At 39.4% G+C, this 20,959-nt stretch overlaps 1 protein-coding gene across 3 annotated transcripts in view; it reads left to right on the forward strand.

Annotated features, from left to right (window-relative positions):
* Positions 1–14: 14 nt before the first annotated feature.
* LOC111144515 (BCL2 associated athanogene 4) overlaps positions 15–20,959 on the forward strand; it is a 26,652-nt gene continuing 5,707 nt past the window's right edge. Inside the window, exons 1-2 of one of the 3 annotated variants that reach the window (XM_022498831.1) lie at positions 15–96; positions 17,538–17,645. In XM_022498831.1, coding sequence (XP_022354539.1) covers positions 94–96; positions 17,538–17,645 — 111 coding nt within the window. In that variant the 5' untranslated portion in view covers positions 15–93. Of the gene's footprint in view, positions 97–328; positions 599–17,537; positions 17,646–20,959 lie in introns of those variants that run through there. The other 2 variants (XM_022498829.1, XM_022498830.1) reach the window with 2 other exon arrangements.

A 20,959-nucleotide genomic window follows, 5' to 3' on the forward strand; every position in this document is an offset into this window, starting at 1 on the left:
CCCATCCTCAGGAAGAGGCGGGGCTGTCGTGCGGTCCCGGGACACCCATTCCCCATCCCTGATAAAAGGGGAAGAGGAATCTAGATTGACTAGATGGTAAGGAAAACGTGTTCTCCCTTTTAAGAAACACGGTGCTCCCGCGTGTCTTCTTGTTTCCCAGACCTCCGAGTCACGGAACTCCGTCTTTCAGCCGAAGGGGCGGGACTGGGCTTGGGATTGGCTGTTGTTGTCCGACCCCTTTCCCTGCTGTCCAGTTCCTTTCCTTGGCTGGCGCCTGCGCTGAGGGCTGGTCGTGGGGGGCGGGAAGCGCTACGGGGCAGTAGAGCCCATGTCGGCCTTGAGGCGCTCGGGCTACGGCCCCAGTGACGGTCCTTCGTATGGCCGCTTCTACGGGCCGGGAGGTGGAGATGTGCCCATGCACCCACCTCCGCCCTTGTATCCTCCTCGCCCCGAACCTCCCCAGCCTCCCATTTCCTGGCGGGTGCGCGGGGGCGGCCCTGCTGAGACCACCTGGCCGGGAGAAGGCGCAGGAGGCGATGGCTACTATGCCTCTGCGGGCGCCTGGTCAGAAACGGGTCGAGCTGGAGGAAACCACCAGGTAAGCTTTGCGCTATCTATCCCGGGGGGTTCCAATAAGGGGAGTGTTTGGAGGGTGAGGGCCATGGGGATTGATAAACCTCCAGAGTTCGTAATGGATCGGGTTTCATATTTGTTTTCCTTATGCGGGGTTGGAGAGACGGACTGGATTTGTGGCTGGAGGGGATATGCTTGTGTTCTCTTCGTGTCTCCTTTTCTGCTTCGACCCTAATAAATGGGTCTGTTACTATTAAAAAAGGAAGAAAGATCCTGCGCTGACTTGCTAAGCTAAGTAGCAAGCTGCGGAATCTCTCGCCTTGGATTAAGGTTGGGCTGGAGTGACCCGGCCAAGCTTTTTGAGCTCTAACAATTTATCCTGCGTGGCTCATATGGCCGGCTCTCCCCGAGAAGGGAGGTGGCTGCAGCCCCCGCTGTCACTCAGCAACCCCTCCCTACGGGAAGGAACCGAGAAGGAAGAGGAGGGATCGGGCATTTAGCCCTTTGCCCCTAATGCTCTGCCCAGGATTGAATCACCAATGCTCACCTTTACTTGGATTGTTAAATTACGTTGCGGCTGCAACGTAATTGTCATTACAGCCTCCCTATTTTATGATTTAATAGTTGGCTCTGAGAGGTTAACTCACTTGGTCAGCAGAGATACCCCTGGCTTTTTGAAGGTCCACCTTTATTGCCACTTCGTTTTTTAGGAAAGACCTACATTAGTGTCTGTTTTTGCGAACTGAAAGAAATCTGAAGAGGAGTTTTTCTTTTAGTAAAAAGGTGAAAAGCGAAAATAGCTTCAGCGTTTGCTTTGCAGCAAGCAGTTGTAGAGGCGGTGCGCAACTGGGCAGTGAGAGTGGCGCCGCCACGCTCCTTCCCTGGGTACTGCGCTCAGCATCTCAGCATCACAGTGCTTTGAACTGTGTCTGTGAGCCTCGGCGCTTTATTTATTTTGTGCTTCCATTGGCAAGATATGTCCTAAGGTAGCAGAAAAGTCTAAGGAAGATTATTTTGGAGGCCTGGGAATGCTAAAACATTTCACATGAAAATTAATGGTAATTGCTTTTTTCCTTTTATGCCATTTTGGCTTACAAAAGATTTCATAGGGGAATGTTTTGCTTTCAGATAGCAGGGGAAACCTGTACACTTGGACTTACAACATTTTATTTCTTGACTTCCTGCCAGAGCTGTACTTTTCTTTTGTTAATTCAATGTTCCGAGTAGTGAATTATTATACAATCGAAGTGGGGGGGGGGCATACCTCTCTTTCCGTTCAGCAATTTTAATATCCTCATGGGTTGAAAATGTAGTAGGGAGATACCCATATACATTGCTGATGGGGATGTAAAATGGTTCAGTGCTTTGGAAGATAGTTTGGCAGTTCCTTAGAACGTTACACACACACAAACACACACACAAATATAACCCTTCTTCATAATTAATCTCTAACTACATGTAATATACTAGCTCTGTGTTGAGTTAGTATATTACTCAGCAAGTTTGCTTTTAGATATGTACCCAAGAGAACCAAAACATGTCTACATAAAAACTTGCATGTTTTTATGAACAAGCATGTTCATGGCAACATTGTTCAAAGTAGCCAAAAAAGTGGAAATAACCCAAATGGCCATCAGTTGATGAATAGATAAAATATGGTACATTGATGCAATGAAATTATTTAGCTGTAGGAAGGAAATGAAGTATTGAAACATTCTACAAAATGGATGAACCTTGAAAACATCATGCTACATGAACAAAGATAGAAAGATCCCATACTGTATGAGTCCATTTATGTGAAATGTCCAGAATAGTGGTTGCCAGGGGCTGGGGGACTGGGGACTTTGAGATGATGGTAAAGTGTATGGGGTTTGTTTTTGGGGTGATGAGAATATTCTGGAATTAGATAGTGATGATGATTGCACAACTTTGAATGTACTGAAAACCTTTGAATTGTACACTTTAAAGGGGTGGTTTTGGGGCACCTGGGTTGCTCAGTCAGTTAGGTGTCTGACTCTTGATTTCAGCTCAGGTTCTGTTCTCAGGATCCTGAGATCGAGCCCCACCTCAGACTCTGCTCTCAGTGTGGAGTCTGCATGTCCCTCTCCCTCTGCTCCTCCCCCTGCTCGCACTCTCGTCTCTCTCTTTCAAATGAATAAATAAAAATAAAATCTAAAAAAAAAAAAGGGATGGGTTTTATGCTAGGATAGTCTTTTAAACTATCTTTAAACATATCTTTTAAACAATTATATGAGAAACAACATGTATTGAGAGATTAATTGTGAAGAAGGGTTATATTTGTGTGTGTAAATCTGGAATAACTGGGCTGTGGAACTTTTATTCCATGGTAGATTAGAGTGACAAAATGCTTGGCCTATAAGTAGGCAAACTATACCAAAGATCAATGGGAGGGAAAGAGGAAAGGAATGATATACTGATGTCTTTTACTTGGACTTGCAGTATTCTTAAAACAAGAGTGTGTTTTCTGGGCAAGATTAGAGAAGTTAAGATTTTAGACTCCTGTAGGGTGTTGTAAAATATGGTTAGAGTATAGGTGTGCACATTGTGTGGGTGGGTGGTGGTGCTGGAGTAGGAGTGATTGGAGATAAAGCTGGAATGTGTTACGAGCATTTGTAAACCATTTCAAGATTTTATCTTTCAGGTTAGTGTTTCTGAAACTTGAAAAGTATAGGATGGCAATTTCTTATGCAGCAATAGAAAATTAATATAAAAGGTATGCATGTCACAAATGTGTTTTCCAAATTCGTTGTCTTCTAGCTTCATATGGTTTTGACATATAATAGATTTGACATTTTTATATAATTAAATGTGTCAAACTAAAAAAAAAAAAAAAAAAAAAAAAAAAGCATAGGAGATTTTTAGAACCTTACTACCCAAAAAGTGTGGTCCTTGGACCAGAAACTTCAGTGTGCACTGGAAGTTGTTTGAAATGCAGAATCTCTCCTGCTCAGACTTAATGCTTCAGTTGAGTAAGATCCCAGGTGACTCATCTGCATGTTCATGTTTGAGAAACTCTGCTCTGTAGAACTGAATCGATTAAGGTGAAATTGCTCTGAACCACTACGAAGACTTAACTCTATGTTAACATATTTAAACATGGCAGGGGAAGAAAATGGAAATCTAACTCTCCCTGTTTTCTTTCTTTTCTTACCCTGTTAGCTATACTCACAGCACCGTACTTTGGTCCCTCAATTAGCAGCATCTGCATCACTTAGGAGCTTGTTGGAAACCATGTGTATCAGGCCCTGTTCCTGCCCTCCAAAATCAGAATGTATATTTTAACAAGATTTAACAGTGCATGTTTAACAAGATCTCTAAGTGATCTACATGTTAACCACAAAAGTGCAAATAATAGCCGGCAGGGATCATTGGGGGCCATCTTGGATGATTACAGTGGGAAGGACTGGGGAAAAAGAGAGCTCAGTTATGCTCAGAATAGTTCAGAAGAGAGGTAAAGGCAAGCATTTGAACAATGTCTGAATATATACAGGTTTTTTTTCAACATTTTACTATAAAAATTTTCAAGCATATAGAACAGTTGAAAGAACTACACAGTGAATACCTGTATAGCTACCACCTAAATTGTGTAATTAGCATTTATTATATTTGCTTCATCACATCTATCTTACTTTTTTTTTTTACATCTTTTTTAAGTTAATTTTTTTGTTTTTTACATTAATCTGTATACCCAATGTGGGGCTGAAACTCACACCACCAAGATCAAGAAGTCACATGCTCTTCCAACTGAACCAGCCATACACCCTTATCTGTCTTACTTTCTGAATGCATTTCAAAACAAGCTGCTTAGATTTGAAAGACATTTTTAAAGGTATATATCAGTTGGAAGTGAGGGAAGCCAGAGAAACATAAGGTTTTAGTATTTCCTAGGAATAAATGTTTCATAATAATAAATAATAATAAATGTTTCATAATAATAAAAAGGAAGAGGAACAGGTTTTTATGGGAAGATGTAATTTAGTTTTGTACCAGAAGAACTAGTGATTGGTTAATAGAGGAACTTAAAAAGATAGAAATACTTGGTAAGGATTTATATACTATCTTTATTTCATTTCTGTTAGAAGGCAGTTACTCACTGTGGTCACTATGTGCCAAGCTCTGGATGGAAAGTATGTGATTGATTAGAGAGAAGTTTGTGATTTTTCTCTTTTTGTTTTTTGATGCCAAATTTTAGTCTGTGGTATCTGGGAGTTGTCGTCTATAGGAACAAAACAAGAGATTGAGGTCAGATGGGTGATGGGAGATGGAGATAGTGATTTGAGAGTCATCAAATATAAGTGTATGTGAATTATCAAACTGGGTAATGTTCCCACAGGAGATCTTTGAGAGTCTATCAGAGGTGACAAAGAAAGAGGATTCAGAAGGAAACAATAAGAGAGAATACTTGGAAAGATAGTAGGGAAATCAGGAAAGTCATGCAATACAAACCAACCAAGGACACAGTTATTTTGAACGTAAGTGATACGAGAACTGAAAAGACGCTGTTGGATTTGGCAGTTGAAAGGGTCTTGTTGATTTTCGTTTTGAGAGTTTAAAATAGTGGGAGGTTTGGGTGCCAAGACAACCAGTATAAACCATACTTCCAGAAGTTAGTAAATGAGAAATTGGTTACTTGACTGTGAACCAGGATTGGGGGAAGAATTTTTTGGATTAGATGATTTGAATATGTTTGTAAGCAGAAGAGAGTAAGAAGAAAGATGGGAACAAAATGATGGAATGTCGCTTGTGGAGAGAGGGACGAAGTGAGGAAGAGCTGGCAAACCTTTTTCCAATTTAGAGCTGGGGGAATCATTTTGGAGGTGGAGGGGAGGGACATTGAAGGAATTTATAACTCTTTTTTTTTTAAGATTTTTTTAATTTATTTGACAGATCACAAGTAGGCAGAGAGGCAGGCAGAGAGAGACAGGAGGAGGAGGCAGGCTCCCTGCTGAGCAGAGCCCAATGCGGGACTCGATCCCAGGACCCTGAGATCATGACCTGAGCCGAAGGCAGAGGCTTTAACCACTGAGCCACCCAGGTGCCCAGGAGTTTATAACTCTTGGTGTCCTTGGCAAAGTAGGAGGCTAGGTCATCTGAGAGGAGAGGAAGTGGAATAGCGTAAACTGGGAACTTGATATGATAAATGTTTTGAAACTAGTGCTGGGGGAAGTGGGAAATTGTAAAGAAGCATGGGAAAGACCCAAATGAGACTGAAAATAAAAACTTGGGCTGGGGGCACTTGGGTGACTCAGTGGGTTAAGCCTCTGCCTTCAGCTCAGGTCATTATCTTAGGGTCCTGGGATCGATCCCCGAGGTTCTCTGCTCAGCAGGGAGCCTGCTTCCCCCTCTCTCTCTGCCTGCCTCTCTGCCTACTTGTGATCTCTCTCTCTGTCAAATAAATAAGATCTTTAAAAAAACAAAACAAAACAAAAAACTTGGGCTGATTGTCAACCTAGGACATAAAGTGCTTTTGTAGTGATTTGGGCATTATAGCTAAAAATAATTTTTAATGTATTTTTCCAATAATTTTTGTCTAATTCTTATGAACAAGGTAAACAAATTTGTAAATGGAATTTAGTAGCAGCACTAGTCAGATTCCTCTGCTGTTAGATTTATTTGGGTTAGGGTTATTCTTTGGAGTTATGTTCTTGAGTTACTTTGTAGATTTAATCATGTATGTACTTCCACAAAACTAGTTCTAAGGTATATATGAGAGAAGTTGACTCCAGCCTTCATTTGAGATTTAGGTATTTCTTCTCAAAAAGGAAGTAGATGAATTTGTTATCTTCTTGCATAATTTTGATCAAATTTCCAGTGCAACAAGAACTTAAATTCACATTAATTACTGCTTCTTGTGAAAACCTTTTCTCATCTTTGTCTGCTTTACATCACCTTTTAGCACCTTTGTCTAGTTTCAGACAACAAATAAAAAGTTTGGAAAGAGTTCAGCACGTGATAACATTGGCAACTTGGTTTATAAAACAGAGTCAACTTCAGATAGCTTCCTGTGAAACCAAATGCTGTTTCATAGAATTATGTCATTCATGTTAGGAGAGCCTTGAGCTGTAGACTTTCATTGTACTGGGGATATTTTTAGATTGTTCCATTTTGTCCAAAGGAGAGGAAAAAAAGAATCGAAGACAATCTTTTTATTAAGACTTAATAAAATTAATAATTACTGCCACTTCATTGAAGACATTCTCCCACCCAAGTACTAAGCAGTCCCAGCCCTGCTTACCTTCTGAGATCAGACGAGATCTGGCGTGTTCAGGGTGGTATGGCTGTAGACAACAATCTGTTTTTCATTTTTAAAAATTATGATATATTTACATTTTGTAAATTGTATCTTTTTAAAGGTATAGTTCTCTGAGTTTTGACAAATGCATATAGTCATTAACCACTACCATAATCAAGGTATAGATAATGACCCATCTTTTAAAAAAAAGATTCCTAGGATAAGATGGAAGATAACATTTTCATTCATTTCTAAACCCTATTAAAATTACAGAAAAGTAACTGTCATTTGTTGTTTAAAGTATCATCTCATTTGCATAATGTGTATATATGTATGTATACACATATAAATTGTATTCTGTATTTTGAGTGAGTTTCAATCAGTAACAGTCCTTTTTATTGCTTAAATGATTTCATATGTGAATGGGCGTTCCTTCTTGGCTTCTGAGTCCTTTTGACATAACCCATTGATTTTTGACAGCTTCCTTGATTTCTGGTACAAGATGTGCCAGGCTTATTTTGTGTATATTCTGTCCCAGACATATAATCACCCATTCCTTTAAGAAAACCTTTTTTTTTTTTTTAAATGGAAGATTATATTTAGAAGCATATGTCAGGATCCAGACAGGAAAACAGAGCCTATTCTAGTTCTTTTAAAAGAGAGATTCGGGGGTACCTGGGAGGCTCAGTCAGTTAAGCATCTGACTCTTGATTTTAGCTCAGGTCATGATCTCAGGGTCCTGGGATCGAACACACATCAAGCTCTGTGCTCAATGGGGAGCCTGCTTCTCCCCCACCCTCCACCCCCTGCCCCACCAAAATAAATAAATAAATCCCTTAAAAAATAAATAAAAGAATTTGTTTTAGGAAATTAGTGAAATGAACACTGGAGATCTCAAAAGGCAAAAAGAGAAAGTGGAAGTACCACAGAAAGGGGATAACTAGGAAACATCTATAGTTCCTAGGGCTGGGAAGTAAAGAGAAGAGGTTGGGCTATTAAAACCTGCAAACTTGGGAGAATGGCCTGGTGGAGCTTGAACCGAGGAGAAAGTGCTTTCTAGCTGGCACAGGTCTCTCTGAGGGAATTCCAGAAAACCAGAAGAATCTGGTGATTGCCACTAACTGCCACCCCCAGGTTGAAGGGTGTAGTTAGGCTGACAATGACAGAAACAGCAAATAAGCAAACTGGAAGGAGTCTGGAAGTCCCTTCTCTCCTCCTCTAACCTAGTGCCTCCGATTGGCAGAACTGAAGAGTAAGCAAGCCTCAAAGGAGAAATGTTTGGACTGCCAATCCTGCATGACAGAGCCAGTTATGAAATGCTGTGTTTAGAGTTGAGAGATAGTAGTTTCATAAGTCATAGAGAAGTTAAATTTGAGTGCTAGATATACTGATTGAGGTTGTGTTACCACTGCTTCTAGACCTTTCAATGGACAGTTAATGAAATAGGTTTTTTAAATTAAAAACATTTTCTTAAGATTTTATTTTTAAGTAATTTCTACTCAGTTTGGGGCTTGAGCTTACAACCCCGAGATCAAGAGTTGCATGCTCGGGGCACTTGGGTGGCTTAGTAGTTAGGCATCTGCCTTTGGCTCGGGTCATGATCCCAGGGTCCTGGGATCGAGCCCCACATCGGGCTCCCCGCTCTGCGGGAAGCCTGCTTCTCCCTTTCCCCCACCCCCTGCTTGTGTTCCCTCTCTCGCTGTGTCTCTCTCTGTCAAATAAATAAATAAAATCTTAAAAAAAAAAAAGTTGCATGCTCTGCTGACTGAGCCAGCCAGGTGCCCTGAAATAGGTTTTTGTTTGTTTGTTTGTTTGTTTGTTTTCAGATAGAAAAAGAAATGAGTTCATATTTATATTAATTCGAATTTAACATTACAGATTATTTTTACTTCTTTGATTGTATTTATTACTTTTCTCTTGTATAGAATATCTTGGTTACTAAAAGTGTTAGGATAATTACAAATACTTGCACAATCCTACAGTAATATATACAACAAGGCCAAAATAATGCCAGGTTCTAGTTCTGGCATGACAGCATAAGGAGCTCTGTGGACCCAGTCCCCAGTGAAACTGGTGAAAATTATTTTTAAAAAACAACCTGTTGAAGTCTCTGTAAATGGTTTTAGGGTATATAGCAAATTAATAAATATTTATTCTATAAAGTTACTCAAACTCAGTGAGAACAGTGAGAGTCTGTGCTAAGACCTGCTCCATTTCTCCCTTCTCTCAGAGCAGTGAGACAAACTCCATTCCAGACTGCTGTAGCCAAGAAAACAGGGCTCCCTCTTCTCCCAGCTCCCAGTCAGAGGGTTATCATCCTGGGAGAGGCAGCGCATCAACATTTCTCATCTTGCCCCCAGCTATTGTTGATGAGATCACATTCCAGGCAAGAGTGGTTAAGTAATGCTGGTTCCCTTCTCTGCCCGGTACCTACTTGGGAATGGAGGCTTTACTTTGGGCAGGGCACTGTGGAGAATACTAGAGTTCTGATCACCCTTACTCCGCCTTATAAGGCAAGCTGAGACGCCCTGAGGCTACTGCCCTTTCTTCCACAGGTGCTCAGCTCTTAGAGCAGGCTGTATCTTAGAGAAGCATACTATTGTCCCCAACACAGCTGCAGAGGGTGGCTCAGACATTTTATCTGGAGGCAGAAGCAGGTGGTAAAACATGTAGCTCCTGATCTTTTCCCAAAGGAGTTGTCTTTATTTGCAACAGAGTGTGGTGTGGAGAAGTTGAAGCCTAAGGATGTTCTCAAACTGTGGCGATTGTTGTGAAAGGCAACTGGGAGGAGATTAGTAGATTCATTAGACATCTGGTCTAAACTGTAGACCGCCTAGTTTGCTAGAGAGAACCAGGGAAAGAGATAGCTGGGAGAAGCCCTTTGGGGCTAGAACAGTTCTTAAACACTGCCTTTGAGACCTGTCTCTTTCCAAATTTTGGTTGGATCAGTTTGTGGAACAATTTTTATCCCAGGGTGTGGAGCTTTAACAGCTAGATGTGGTGAAGGGAAGAAATACACACACATACATACACTCATTAAAGAAATTAAAATGTTACCGTAGAAAATGTCCACTTAAGGCAAAAGAAAGCGGTAAAAGGAGAATAGAGGAACAAAAACAGATAAGAGATAAAGAAAACAAAAAAGATCCAACTATATGCTGTTGTGAGATAATAGAAAAAATATACGTATTGGTCTCTGTCCTGGGCTTCAGGCACATAGCTCCTGAAACCCTTGTAAATTCTGAATGAAAAGAGCACTAGGAGTATTTTTGTTCTAATATTTAGTCTGTGACCCCAGTTCCTGACACGGGGCTCCTAAACCCATTGGAATTTCCTGGGTGATACAACTATTTTTTGTTCTAATGAGGTATCTCTGGGTGTTCTCTTGGATGGCTCCTGGATGGGGCTGGTCACCAGAAAGGCCAGCCCATGATTAGATGTTTGGAGTTTTCAGTCTTGGTCCTCATTTTCCAGAGAAGGATTTTCCATAAAAATCCAAACACAGTGGGGTTTAGAGAGCTTCCAGTTTGGTGAACATATCCACGTTCTGGAAGGGTGGTGCACCTTGACTCAATGGGGACAGAAGCTTCTGCACTTGGGGTTCTCCCAGACCTTGCCTGCCCTAATGTATCTCTTTCATCTGGCTGTTCATCTGTATCTTTTATCATATCCTTTAATAAACTGGTAATCGTAAATATTTCCCTGAGCTGTGTGAGATGTACTAGCAAATAATCAAGGGGAAAGAGTCATGGAACCCTACGCTTTGTAGCCTAGTGAGACATAAATTGTGGGTAACCTGGAGACCACGGGAACTGTTCCTTGCAGTTGGTGTCTGAAGCGGTGGGGGCACTCTCATGGGACTGAGCCACTAACTTGTGGGATCTGATGCTATTTACAGGTAGATAGTTTAATTGTAGGACAGCCAGCTGGTGTTGCAGAATTGCTTGGCATGGGGAAAAAAATCTCACATCTGGTATCAGAAGTGTTGTGAATGTGGTAATAGCAGGGGAGTAAAGGAAAAACATAGGAGCAGCAGGTTTTTCTTTCTCAGCTGTCTGTGGGAGATACACTTCAGATTTAAAGATACAAATGGCTTAAAAGTAAAAAGAGGAAAAAGAAATATGCAAACAGTAACTAGAAGAAAACTGTAGTGGCTATACAGTATCCAACAAGTAAACTTTAAAACAAAAGGTGTTACTTTGGATAAAGTGGGACATGATAAAAAGGGCGATCTATTAGGAAGATGTAATAACTATAAAAATATCTACCTAATAATAAAATACCAAAATAAATTAAGGAAAAACTTAAATAAAAGGAGAAAATAGTTCAATAATAATAAAGATTTCAATACTTCATTTTCAGTAGTGGGTAGAACAACTAGGTGTAAGATTAACAAGGAAAGAGAATATGTGAATAACCCTGTGAACCAATTAGACCTAACAGACATCTACAGAACACTCCACCCAACAATAGACTCTACATTCTTCTCAAGTACCCATGGAACAGTCTCAAGATAAACCATATGCTAGCTATAAAACATTAATATGCAAAGACAGAAATAATACAAAGTATGTTCTCCAACCATAATGTAAAGACATTGGATTTTAATAGCAGGAAAGACCTTGGGAAACTCACGTCTATGTGGAATTAAATAAAACACTCTTTTAATATTTTATAAAGATTTTATTTTTAAGTAATCTCTATATGCAACATGAGGCTCAAACTTACAACCCCAAGATCAAGAGTTGCACGCTCTGCCAATGAAGCCAGTCACGTGTCCTTTTAATAAAACACTCCTAAATAACCAGCAGGTCAAAGAAGAAATCAAGGGGTACCTGGATGGCTCAGTGGGTTAAAACCTCTGCTTTTGGCTCGGGTCATGATCCCAGTGTCCTGGGATGGAGTCCCACATCAGGCTCTCTGCTCAGCAGGGAGCCTGCTTCCTCCTCTCTGCCTGTCTCTCTGCCTGCTTGTGATCTCTGTCAAATAAATAAATAAAGTCTTTTTTTAAAAAAGAAGGAATCAAAAGGGAAACTAAAAAATACTTTGAGATAAAAGAAAATGAAGATACAGTATGCCGAAACTCTTAAGATAGAGCTAGTACTGCTTGGAAGGAAACTTATAGCTATAAATGCCTATATTAAGAAAGAATAATGATTTCAGGGCCCCCGGGTAGCTCAGTTGGTTAAGTGCCTGACCCTTAGTTTTGACTCATGATCTCAGGGTGGTGAGATTGAGCCCCACTCATGTGGGCTCAGTGTGGAGTCTGCTAGTCCTTCTCCCTCTGCTCCCCCCATCCCAATAAAGAAATAAAATCTTAAAAAAAAAAAAAAAAAGAAAAAGAATAATGATTTCAAATCCATAGCCTAAGCTTCCATCTTGACACTGAAAAAAGAAGAGCAAAGGAAAACTCAAGCAAGCAGAAGGGAGGAAATAGTAAAAATAAGAGTGGTGGGGCACCTGGCTGGCATCTGGAAGGGTAGAAATTAATGTAGGAGAGAACAGAAAAACAGTAGAGGAAATTAATGCAGGGATCCTTGAAGACTCTTTAGCTAGATGGACTCTGGAGAAAAGAGGGAGCGATTACTAGAATCAGAAATGAAAGAGGGAACATTACTATGGATCTTACAGAAATAAGATGATAATGGAATACTGTGGATGATTATATGCTAATAAATTAGATAACTTAGGAGAAGTTGGACAGATTTCTAGAAAGATACAAAATACCAAAACTAACTCAAGAAAGAAATAGGAGATCTGAATAGACCTATAACAAATAAAGAAATTGAATTGGTAATAAACAAAACAAAACCAAAACTACCCACAAAGAAAGTCTGAGCGCAGGTGGGCTACTAAATTCTACCAAACATTTAAAGAACTGATACACCAATTCTTCACAAATACTTCTTCTAAAAAAAAAAAAAAAAAAGGGTTTTATTTATTCATTTGACAGAGAGCACAAAGAAGGGGAGCAGTGGAGGGAGAAGGAGAGGCAGGCGTTCTGCGCAGAGCCCAATGTGGAGCTTGATCCCAGGACTCTGGGATCATTACCTGAGCTGAAGGCAGACACCCAACTGACTGAGCCACCCAGCCATCCCTTTTTTTTTTTTTTTTTTTTAAGATTTTTATTTATTTGTCAGAGAGAGGCCAGAAGCATAGAGAGCTGCAGGCAGAACAGGCAGAGCAGGCAGAGGAAGAAGCAGGCTCCCTGCTGATCAAGGAGCCCGATGTGGGATTCAGTCCCAGCACCCTGGGATCATGACCTGGGCCGAAGGCAGATGCTTAACCAACTGAGCCAGCCACCCGGGCGTTTCCCTCCCCCACCACTTTTTTTTTTTTTTTTTAAGTAGGATTTTATTTTTATTTGTTTGAGAGAGAGAGATAGAAGGTGAGAGACCATGAGCAGGGAAGAGAGGGAGAAGCAGACTCCCTGCTGAGCAGGAAACTGATGCCAGACTTGATCCCAGAACTCTGGGATCATGATATGAGCTATAGGCAGATGCTTAACCGACTGAGCCACCCAGGTGCCCGTAGAGTAGCCTTTTTTTTTTTTTTTTTAAAGATTTTATTTATTTATTTGAGAGAGAGCACAGAGGGAGCATGAGAGGGAGAAGCAGCCTCCACGCTGAGTGGAGAGACTGATGTGGGGCTTGATCTCAGGGCTTTGACACCAGTACCTGGGCTGAAGGCAGACACTTAACCTACTGAGCCATCCAGGTGCCCCACAAGTATTTCCAAGAAATAGAGAACAGTTCTAAACTCATTCTGTGAAGCCATTTATTACCCTGATACCAAAACCAGACAAAGACCTCACAAAAAAAGAAAATGGGCCAATATCTCTCATGAATATGGATGCACATGTCCTCAAAACAAAAACAAAAACAAAAAAAAGTAAACTAAATCCAGCAACATATAAAAAGAATTGTATACCATGATCAAGTGGGATTGATCCCAAGAATGCAAAGTTGGTTTAACATCTAAAAATCAATGTAATTTACCATATAAGTCAAAAAATAAAACCTCTATGATTATTTCAGTAGATGTAGAAAAAGCATTTGACAAAGTCCAACACTCTTTCTTGATAAAAATCCCTCTAGGAATGCAAGGAAATTTCTCCAATCTGATAAAGGGCATCTATAAAACACGCACAGCCAGCCACATATTTATGTAAGACCGGATGCTTTTCCCTAAGATCAGGAAAAAGACCAGGATATCTTCCCTTGCCACTACTAGTCAACATTGTCTGGAAGTTCTTGCTAGGGCAATTGGGCAAGAAAAAGACATATGTAACCTATGTCTATATGGAATAGAATTGAGAGTCCAGAAATAAATTCATGTGTCTGTGGTCAAGTGATTTTTGGCAAAGATGCCAAGACCATATAATAAAGGGACAGAATAGTCTACAGCACAAAATACAATACCATGACAACTAGATAGCCGTATACAATCGATAAAGTTGAACTCTCACACCATATGTAAGAGCTCAAAACGGCTCATAGACATAAATTGAAGAGCTAAAACTATGAAACTCTTAGAAGAAACAAGGAGTATATCTTCATTACTTTGGATTTGGCAGTGGTTATGTTACGTTTTTAGGGATTTAAAAATATGTCATTATTTTCTCTAATTATGCAAAATATTTACAAGACATATTTAAGGGAAGTCTACCTTGAGTCCCTGTCTCACAATGTTGTTTTTAACTTTTTTTTTTTTAAGATTTTATTTATTTATTTGAGAGAGAGTGAGAGAGCACAAGCAGGGGAAGCTGCAGGCAAAGGGAGAGAGAGAAGCAGGCTTCCTGCTAAGCAAGGAGAATGATGTGGGGCTCGATCCCAGGACCATAGGATCATGACCTTAGCCTAAGGCAGATGCTTAACCAACTGAGCCACCCAAGCACCCCATTTTTTAACTTTTTAAAAAAGAACTTTTTATATGATAAACTTTTAATGATATGTAAAAGTAGGGAGACTAGTATAATAAAACTCCCAGATAACTATCACTCACCTTCAGCAATTACTGGGTAGGTTATTGTTAATCTTATTGATTTATATGGTAGTATTTAAATACTTATTTAGGAGAGTCTTAAGGGCAGGTTTGTGTTGTAATGGGGATTAGCTACTTGTCTAGGAGAAGTAGAGAAAAGACTGTAAGTACAGGAATGAAATTCTTTAGAAGGTAAGAGGTCATGTTGTCCACAGCTATGTGGAGGGATTGGTCATTATTTAATAGGGCCAAAGGCACTTCATGCTTTCTGGGAAGACAAAGGCAAATAGGGTGCCTTTGATTTAGTAAGTTGGAAGATGGAGTTTCTGTCTGATTGCTTCTCCTCTTTTTTTTCCCCCCTAAGTGAAATATGTGATAAAGTTGTCAGTTGAAAAATGAGGGGTAGACTAAAAGAATATTGGAGATCTGGGGGTAGGGGTAAGAGTGAAATAGTTGTTCTGGAGAGTGAGAGGACCATCCATCCTAAGGAAGTGTTACAGTTGCTAGGCAGTGCTGTGTCTACTTGAGATTTGTGGTCTCTAATTGAGAAAGAAACCAGAGGGCTCTAGTGTTTCTCTCCACCAGTATTTAGAGGAAGTGCAGATGGGAAGTCAGTGGGCAGTTGGGTTTAAATTGGGTTGGGTTTTTGCAGGGTGAGTGAATCGGAGGGAAGCAGTGGCAAGGGATTAGGTGTTGGAAAACTGAGTTAAGGAAGGAAGTGAGAACATGGGTGGGGTGAGGGATAGTAGGGTGAAGAAGTAGTGAAAATGTGGAGTACCAAGGAGAGTCAGTCAGTAGCAGAGAACAGAAACCAGGGTAGTTCTAGGAGATTTAGGTATTCGTTCACCACTGCTGGGGTGAGTCAGCTTTTAATTTTTCATGTCTTCCTCTTGTCTTTTCATTTCTACTACTCAAGATTCAGATTCTTGGTAGGGAGAAATCAGTTAGTCAAATGTTTACCCTTTAACCAGGGAAAGGAAGGGAGGTCATTAACTGGGGGCATCTACCTGCTTGAGAAATTTAATGAAGATCTGAAGTTCGCCTGTAAAATTTTTTAAAACTTACTATTCTTTAGTTTCTATATTATGTAAAGGAGATGTTACTTGCCCAACTTGTATAATATTATATGGAATAATTATGTGCTTTGAAAACAAAGCAGTATGAAACTGATAAGTAGTCCAATTAAGCTCTAGATGGTGATAAACTCTCAGTGATTACAACTGCCAATGAATTTCTTTAGGAAACAGTTTGAAGGTTTTGTTTAAGCTTAAAACTAAAACTAAAAGTTCAAAGCAAAATAACTTACAGGATAACAAATGTATACATTAAACTAGACTCTAAAAAGTTTTGAGTAGGGGCACCTGGGTGGCTCAGTCATTAAGCATCTGCCTTCTGCTCAGGTCATGATCCCAGGGTCCTGGGATCAAGTCCCGCATCCGGCTCCCTGCTCAGCAGGAAGCCTGCTTCTCCCTCTTCCACTCTCCCTGCTTGTATTCCCTCTCTCACTGTCTCTCTCTCTCTCTGTGTCAAATAAATAAAAAACCTTAAAAAAAAAAAGTTTTGAGTTGATCTAGTCTCTTGGAGTTTATTGGCTTATTGCAAATCATTGCATTAACTCTTGAGTTGGAGTGCAAACCTGTAGAGATTAGCATTATAGCTAGATTTTCTTCTTGGAGTGGTAATTGTTCTTTACCAATTCCTGATACTTGGGTTAGTTGTAGGCTGCCAGCAGAAACATAGCCATAAACAGAAAGTAAAGGAATATGAAAAAACTAGTGTGACATGGGGCGCCTGAATGGCTTAGTCGCTTGAGCAGCTGACTGCTTTTGGCTCAGGTCATGATCCCAGGGTCCTGGGATTGAGCCCAGTGTTGGGCTCCCTGCTCAGTGGGGAGCCTGCTTCTCCCTTTCCCTTTGTCTCCTGGCTCATGCTCTCATTCTCTATCTCAAATAAATAAATAAAATTAAAAAAAAAAAAAACCCAAAACTAGTGTGACAGGCAAAAGCATATTGGAGATTTATGAGTTTGAAGTAAAGTTTAGTAGTGATATTTTCAAGCTCCCAAGTTGTTGAAATAGGCAAGTATTGCTCTTAACAGTGGCAAAGAACTATAATCTTGTTGCACGAATTAAACTGGTAGTGATGGGGTTGGTGATTGGAGAGAGATAAAGAAATCCAGGTATTGGGGCGCCTGGGTGGTGCAGTGGGTTAAGCCTCTGCCTTTGGCTCAGGTCAGGATCAAGCCCCGCATCGGGCTCTCTGCTCGTCGGGGAGTCTGCTTCCCCCTCTCTCTCCCTGCCTGCCTCTCTGCCTATTTGTGATCTCTCTCTCTCTGTCAAATAAATAAATAAAATCTTTAAAAAAAAAAAAAAAAGAAAAGAACGTTGTTTGTGTTTCTAAGTATATTCTACTGTATCTCCTTAAAAAAAAAAAAAGAAATCCAGGTATCTGGTTTTGCTAATTATGTTGGCATAGTAGAATTTTATATGTCATTTGGTATCATGATGTATAAGAACAGGCTTTTAGTACATAGTCAATAATTGCTTTTTTCTAGGGCATGTGATTTACCATATAGTATTTCTGGGTCAATTTGTTAATGAGAATTTAATAATGAGTGATTTTTATAGTAGGGTTCTATTGCTTTTTTTTTTTTAATAATTATAACTGCCTCTATCAACTTTTCTTTATGATACAAGAAATTATTAAAAGTGATTTTTTTTACCCCTTAGGACCAACCACCGTATTCTAGCTACAATTCTAACTATTGGAATTCTCCTGCACGACCTAGGTCTCCATACCCAAGTACATATCCTGTAAGACCGGAAATGCAAGGCCAGGTATGATCTAAAATTGACAGACTTCCTGAATTTTTTCTTTAAAGATTTAATTTGTTTTAGAGAGAGAGCAAGCACAAGCAGGGGGAAGAGTAGAAGGGAAGGGAGAGGGAGGGAGAAAGATTCTCAAGTAGGCTCAGGGTTGAGCTCAGAGCCTGACCTGGGGCTCGATCTCAGGACCCTGAGATCATGATCTGAGCTGAAACCAAGAGTTGGGCATTCAATCTACTGAGCCACCCAGGTGCCCCCTGAATTTTTTCTTAATGTATTGATTTATTTTCAATAATCTGTGAAAGATTATTTCAATAATCTGTGAGCATCTCTGAGGAGATTTCATAGCAGTGTGTGGAGTTTTGTTATTTAATAGACTCTCTTAATGTTTTTGGCTCAGAAGTAAGGAAATATCTAGGCAAATATATCTATAGCAAAGGTAGCTTGAGGAATAATAGATTATTTCTTAGGACCTGGAAACAATAAGCATACAATGTACTTACGTTTTTAAGTTTGACCTTTTTTTTGGAAATATAATTGACATGTAACATTATATTAGTTTCAGGTATATAATGTAATGATTTGATATTTGTATATATTGTGAGATCATAATTAAGTCTATTTAATATCTGTCACCACATATAGTTACGATTTTTCTCTTCTGATGAGAACGTTTATGATTTATCTTGTTAGGAACTTTCAAATATGCAATACAGTATTAACTATAGTCACTATGCTGTATATTACATCCTCTTGACTTACTTATTTTATAGCTAGAAGTTTGTACCTTTTGACCTCCTTCACCCATTTGTACCCCTAGCCCTGCCTCTAGCAACCATTAGTGTATTCTCTGAATGTAGGATTTTTTTAAGATTCCACATTTTTTAAGATTTTTTAAGATTTTAAGATTGTATGAGATTTGTCTTTCTCTGTCTGACTTATTTCCCTCTATGTTGTCGCAACTGCAAGAATTGTTTTTTTATGGTTGAATAATAGTAAATTGTTTATGTATACACAACATTTTATTTATTCATCTATCGATAGGCACTTAGGTTGCTTCCATGTCTTGGCTATTGTAAATAATGCTGCAGTGAACATGGGGATGCAGATGGATACCTTTTCGAGTTAGCGTTTTTGTTTTCTTTGGACGTATTTTAAGTAGTCGCATTGCTGGATCATTCTGTTTTTAATTTTTTGAGGAACCTCCAAACTGTTTTCTTTCCATAGTGGCTGTACCAATTTACATTACCACCAGCAGTGCAGAAGGGATTTTCTTCATATCCTCACCAACACTTGTTATTTCTTGTCTTTTCGATACGAGCCATCTTTACAAGTATGCGGTGATATCTTGATGTGGTTTGACTTACATTTCCCTGATAATAAGTGTTGTTGAGCACCTTTCATGTATCTGTTGGCTATCTGTATGTCTTTGGAAAAGTGTCTATTCAGGTTGTCTGCCTATGTTCTAGTAAGATTGTTTCTTTTTCTTTTTTTTTTTGCTATTGAGTTTTTTGAGTTCTTTACATATTTTAGATACTAGCTCCTTATCAAATATAGGATTTGAAAATATTTTCTTCCATTTAGTAGGTTGCCTTTTCATTCTGTTGGTGGTTTCTTTTGCTGTGCAGAAGTTTTTAGTTTGATGTAGTTTTCCTTGTTATTTTTATTTTTGTTCGTTTCCTTTTAGTGTCAAATAAATTGTACTCTTACGACAAATACTTAATTTTAAATACTACAAGTATACTGAAACAGTACAGAAAATTTGTCTTTTTATCCACTACCTAGCTTTGTCAGTTTTTCAGTTTGCTACATTTGTTTCAGATTTTTTTTTTTTTTTTGAGATTTTATTTATTTCTTTGACAGAGAGACACAGTGAGAGAAGGAACACAAGCAGGGGGAGTGGGAGAGGGAGAAGCAGGCTTCTCCCTGAACTGGGAGCCCGACGAGGAGCTTGATCCCAGGACCCTGGGATCATGACCTGAGCTAAAGGCAGGTGATTAAATAACTGAGCCACCAAAGGACCTGTGGTTTCAGATTTTTAAAAATAAGCAAAAAAAAAACCAAAAAAAAAAAAACACAGTTGAAGCCACATATAACACTTCTTTTATATTAATTTTTCTCCTATGTGTTTTTATGCTGGTACTCCTTGTATGTGCATTTACATAATATTATTTACCATGTTTTTAAACTTGGTATGAGTGGTTTCATACTAGCATTCTCCTGCAGCTTGCTTTTTTACTCAACATTGTTTTTCACTTTTTTGTTGTATCCATTTGAGGCAAGAACTTCCCTGGGGTATGGAATTTTGGGGTTTTTGTATGTATGCTTATTAAATATAGCCAAATTATTTTTCCACAATACCATTGTGGAAGTGAGGAATGTTTACAAAGTGACCCATAATCTGGCAACCTTAGTAAGGCAATAATTGTCAGAATTGCATATTTCCTTCCATTTTTTTCTGTCTAGAGTCTGTATTTCTATATGCAAATAATTTTTTTTTATTGTTTTTTTTAAAGATTTTATTTTTAAGTGATCTCTCCACCCCATTTGGGGCGCCAACTCACAACCCCAAGATCAAGAGTCGCACACTCTTCTGACTGAGCCAGCCAGGTGCCCCTGAAAATAATTTTTAAGAACATGATTGTAGTATATTCACATTTTTAAAAAAGTAAACTTTTGGGGTGCCTGGGTGGCTCAGTGGGTTAAAGCCTCTGCCTTCGGCTCGGATCAAGGTCTCAGGGTCCTGGATCGAGCCCCACATCAGGCTCTTCACTCAGCGGGGAGCATGCTTTCCCCTTCTTTCTCTGCCTGCCTCTCTGCCTACTTGTGATCTCTGTCAAATAAATAAATAAAATCTTAAAAAAAAAATAAAAATAAAAAAAAAAGTAAACTTTTTACCCAATGTGAGGCTTGAACTTACAACCCTACGATCAACAGTTGCATGCTCCACTGACTGAGCCAGCCAGGCGCCCCTGTAGTATATACAATTTTAAAGCAGCTACATTTAAAGCAGCTTTCAAAGATCTTGAATTTTATATACAGGTCAGAATTCTCTGTAAACTGATGTTCTCTGCAGAATTAAATTTTCAGATCACCATAAAGTATACTAATGTAATTCTCCTGATAGTTTTCAGGTAGTCAAATACTATATTCAAATTCTGTTCTAATTTTCTGGTGGTATGGAGCCTGAAATGATGAAAATAAGTTTCTTGATGGGGCTGAATAATTAATTCATTAAAAAAATCATGTTTGGGGCGTCTGGGTGGCTCAGTGGGTTAAGCCGCTGCCTTCGGCTCAGGTCATGATCTCAGGGTCCTGGGATCGAG

This window comes from Enhydra lutris, unplaced genomic scaffold (assembly GCF_002288905.1).
Source record: "Enhydra lutris kenyoni isolate GAN:26980312 unplaced genomic scaffold, ASM228890v2 scaffoldscaffold11, whole genome shotgun sequence".
Classification (NCBI taxonomy): Eukaryota; Metazoa; Chordata; class Mammalia; order Carnivora; family Mustelidae; genus Enhydra; species Enhydra lutris.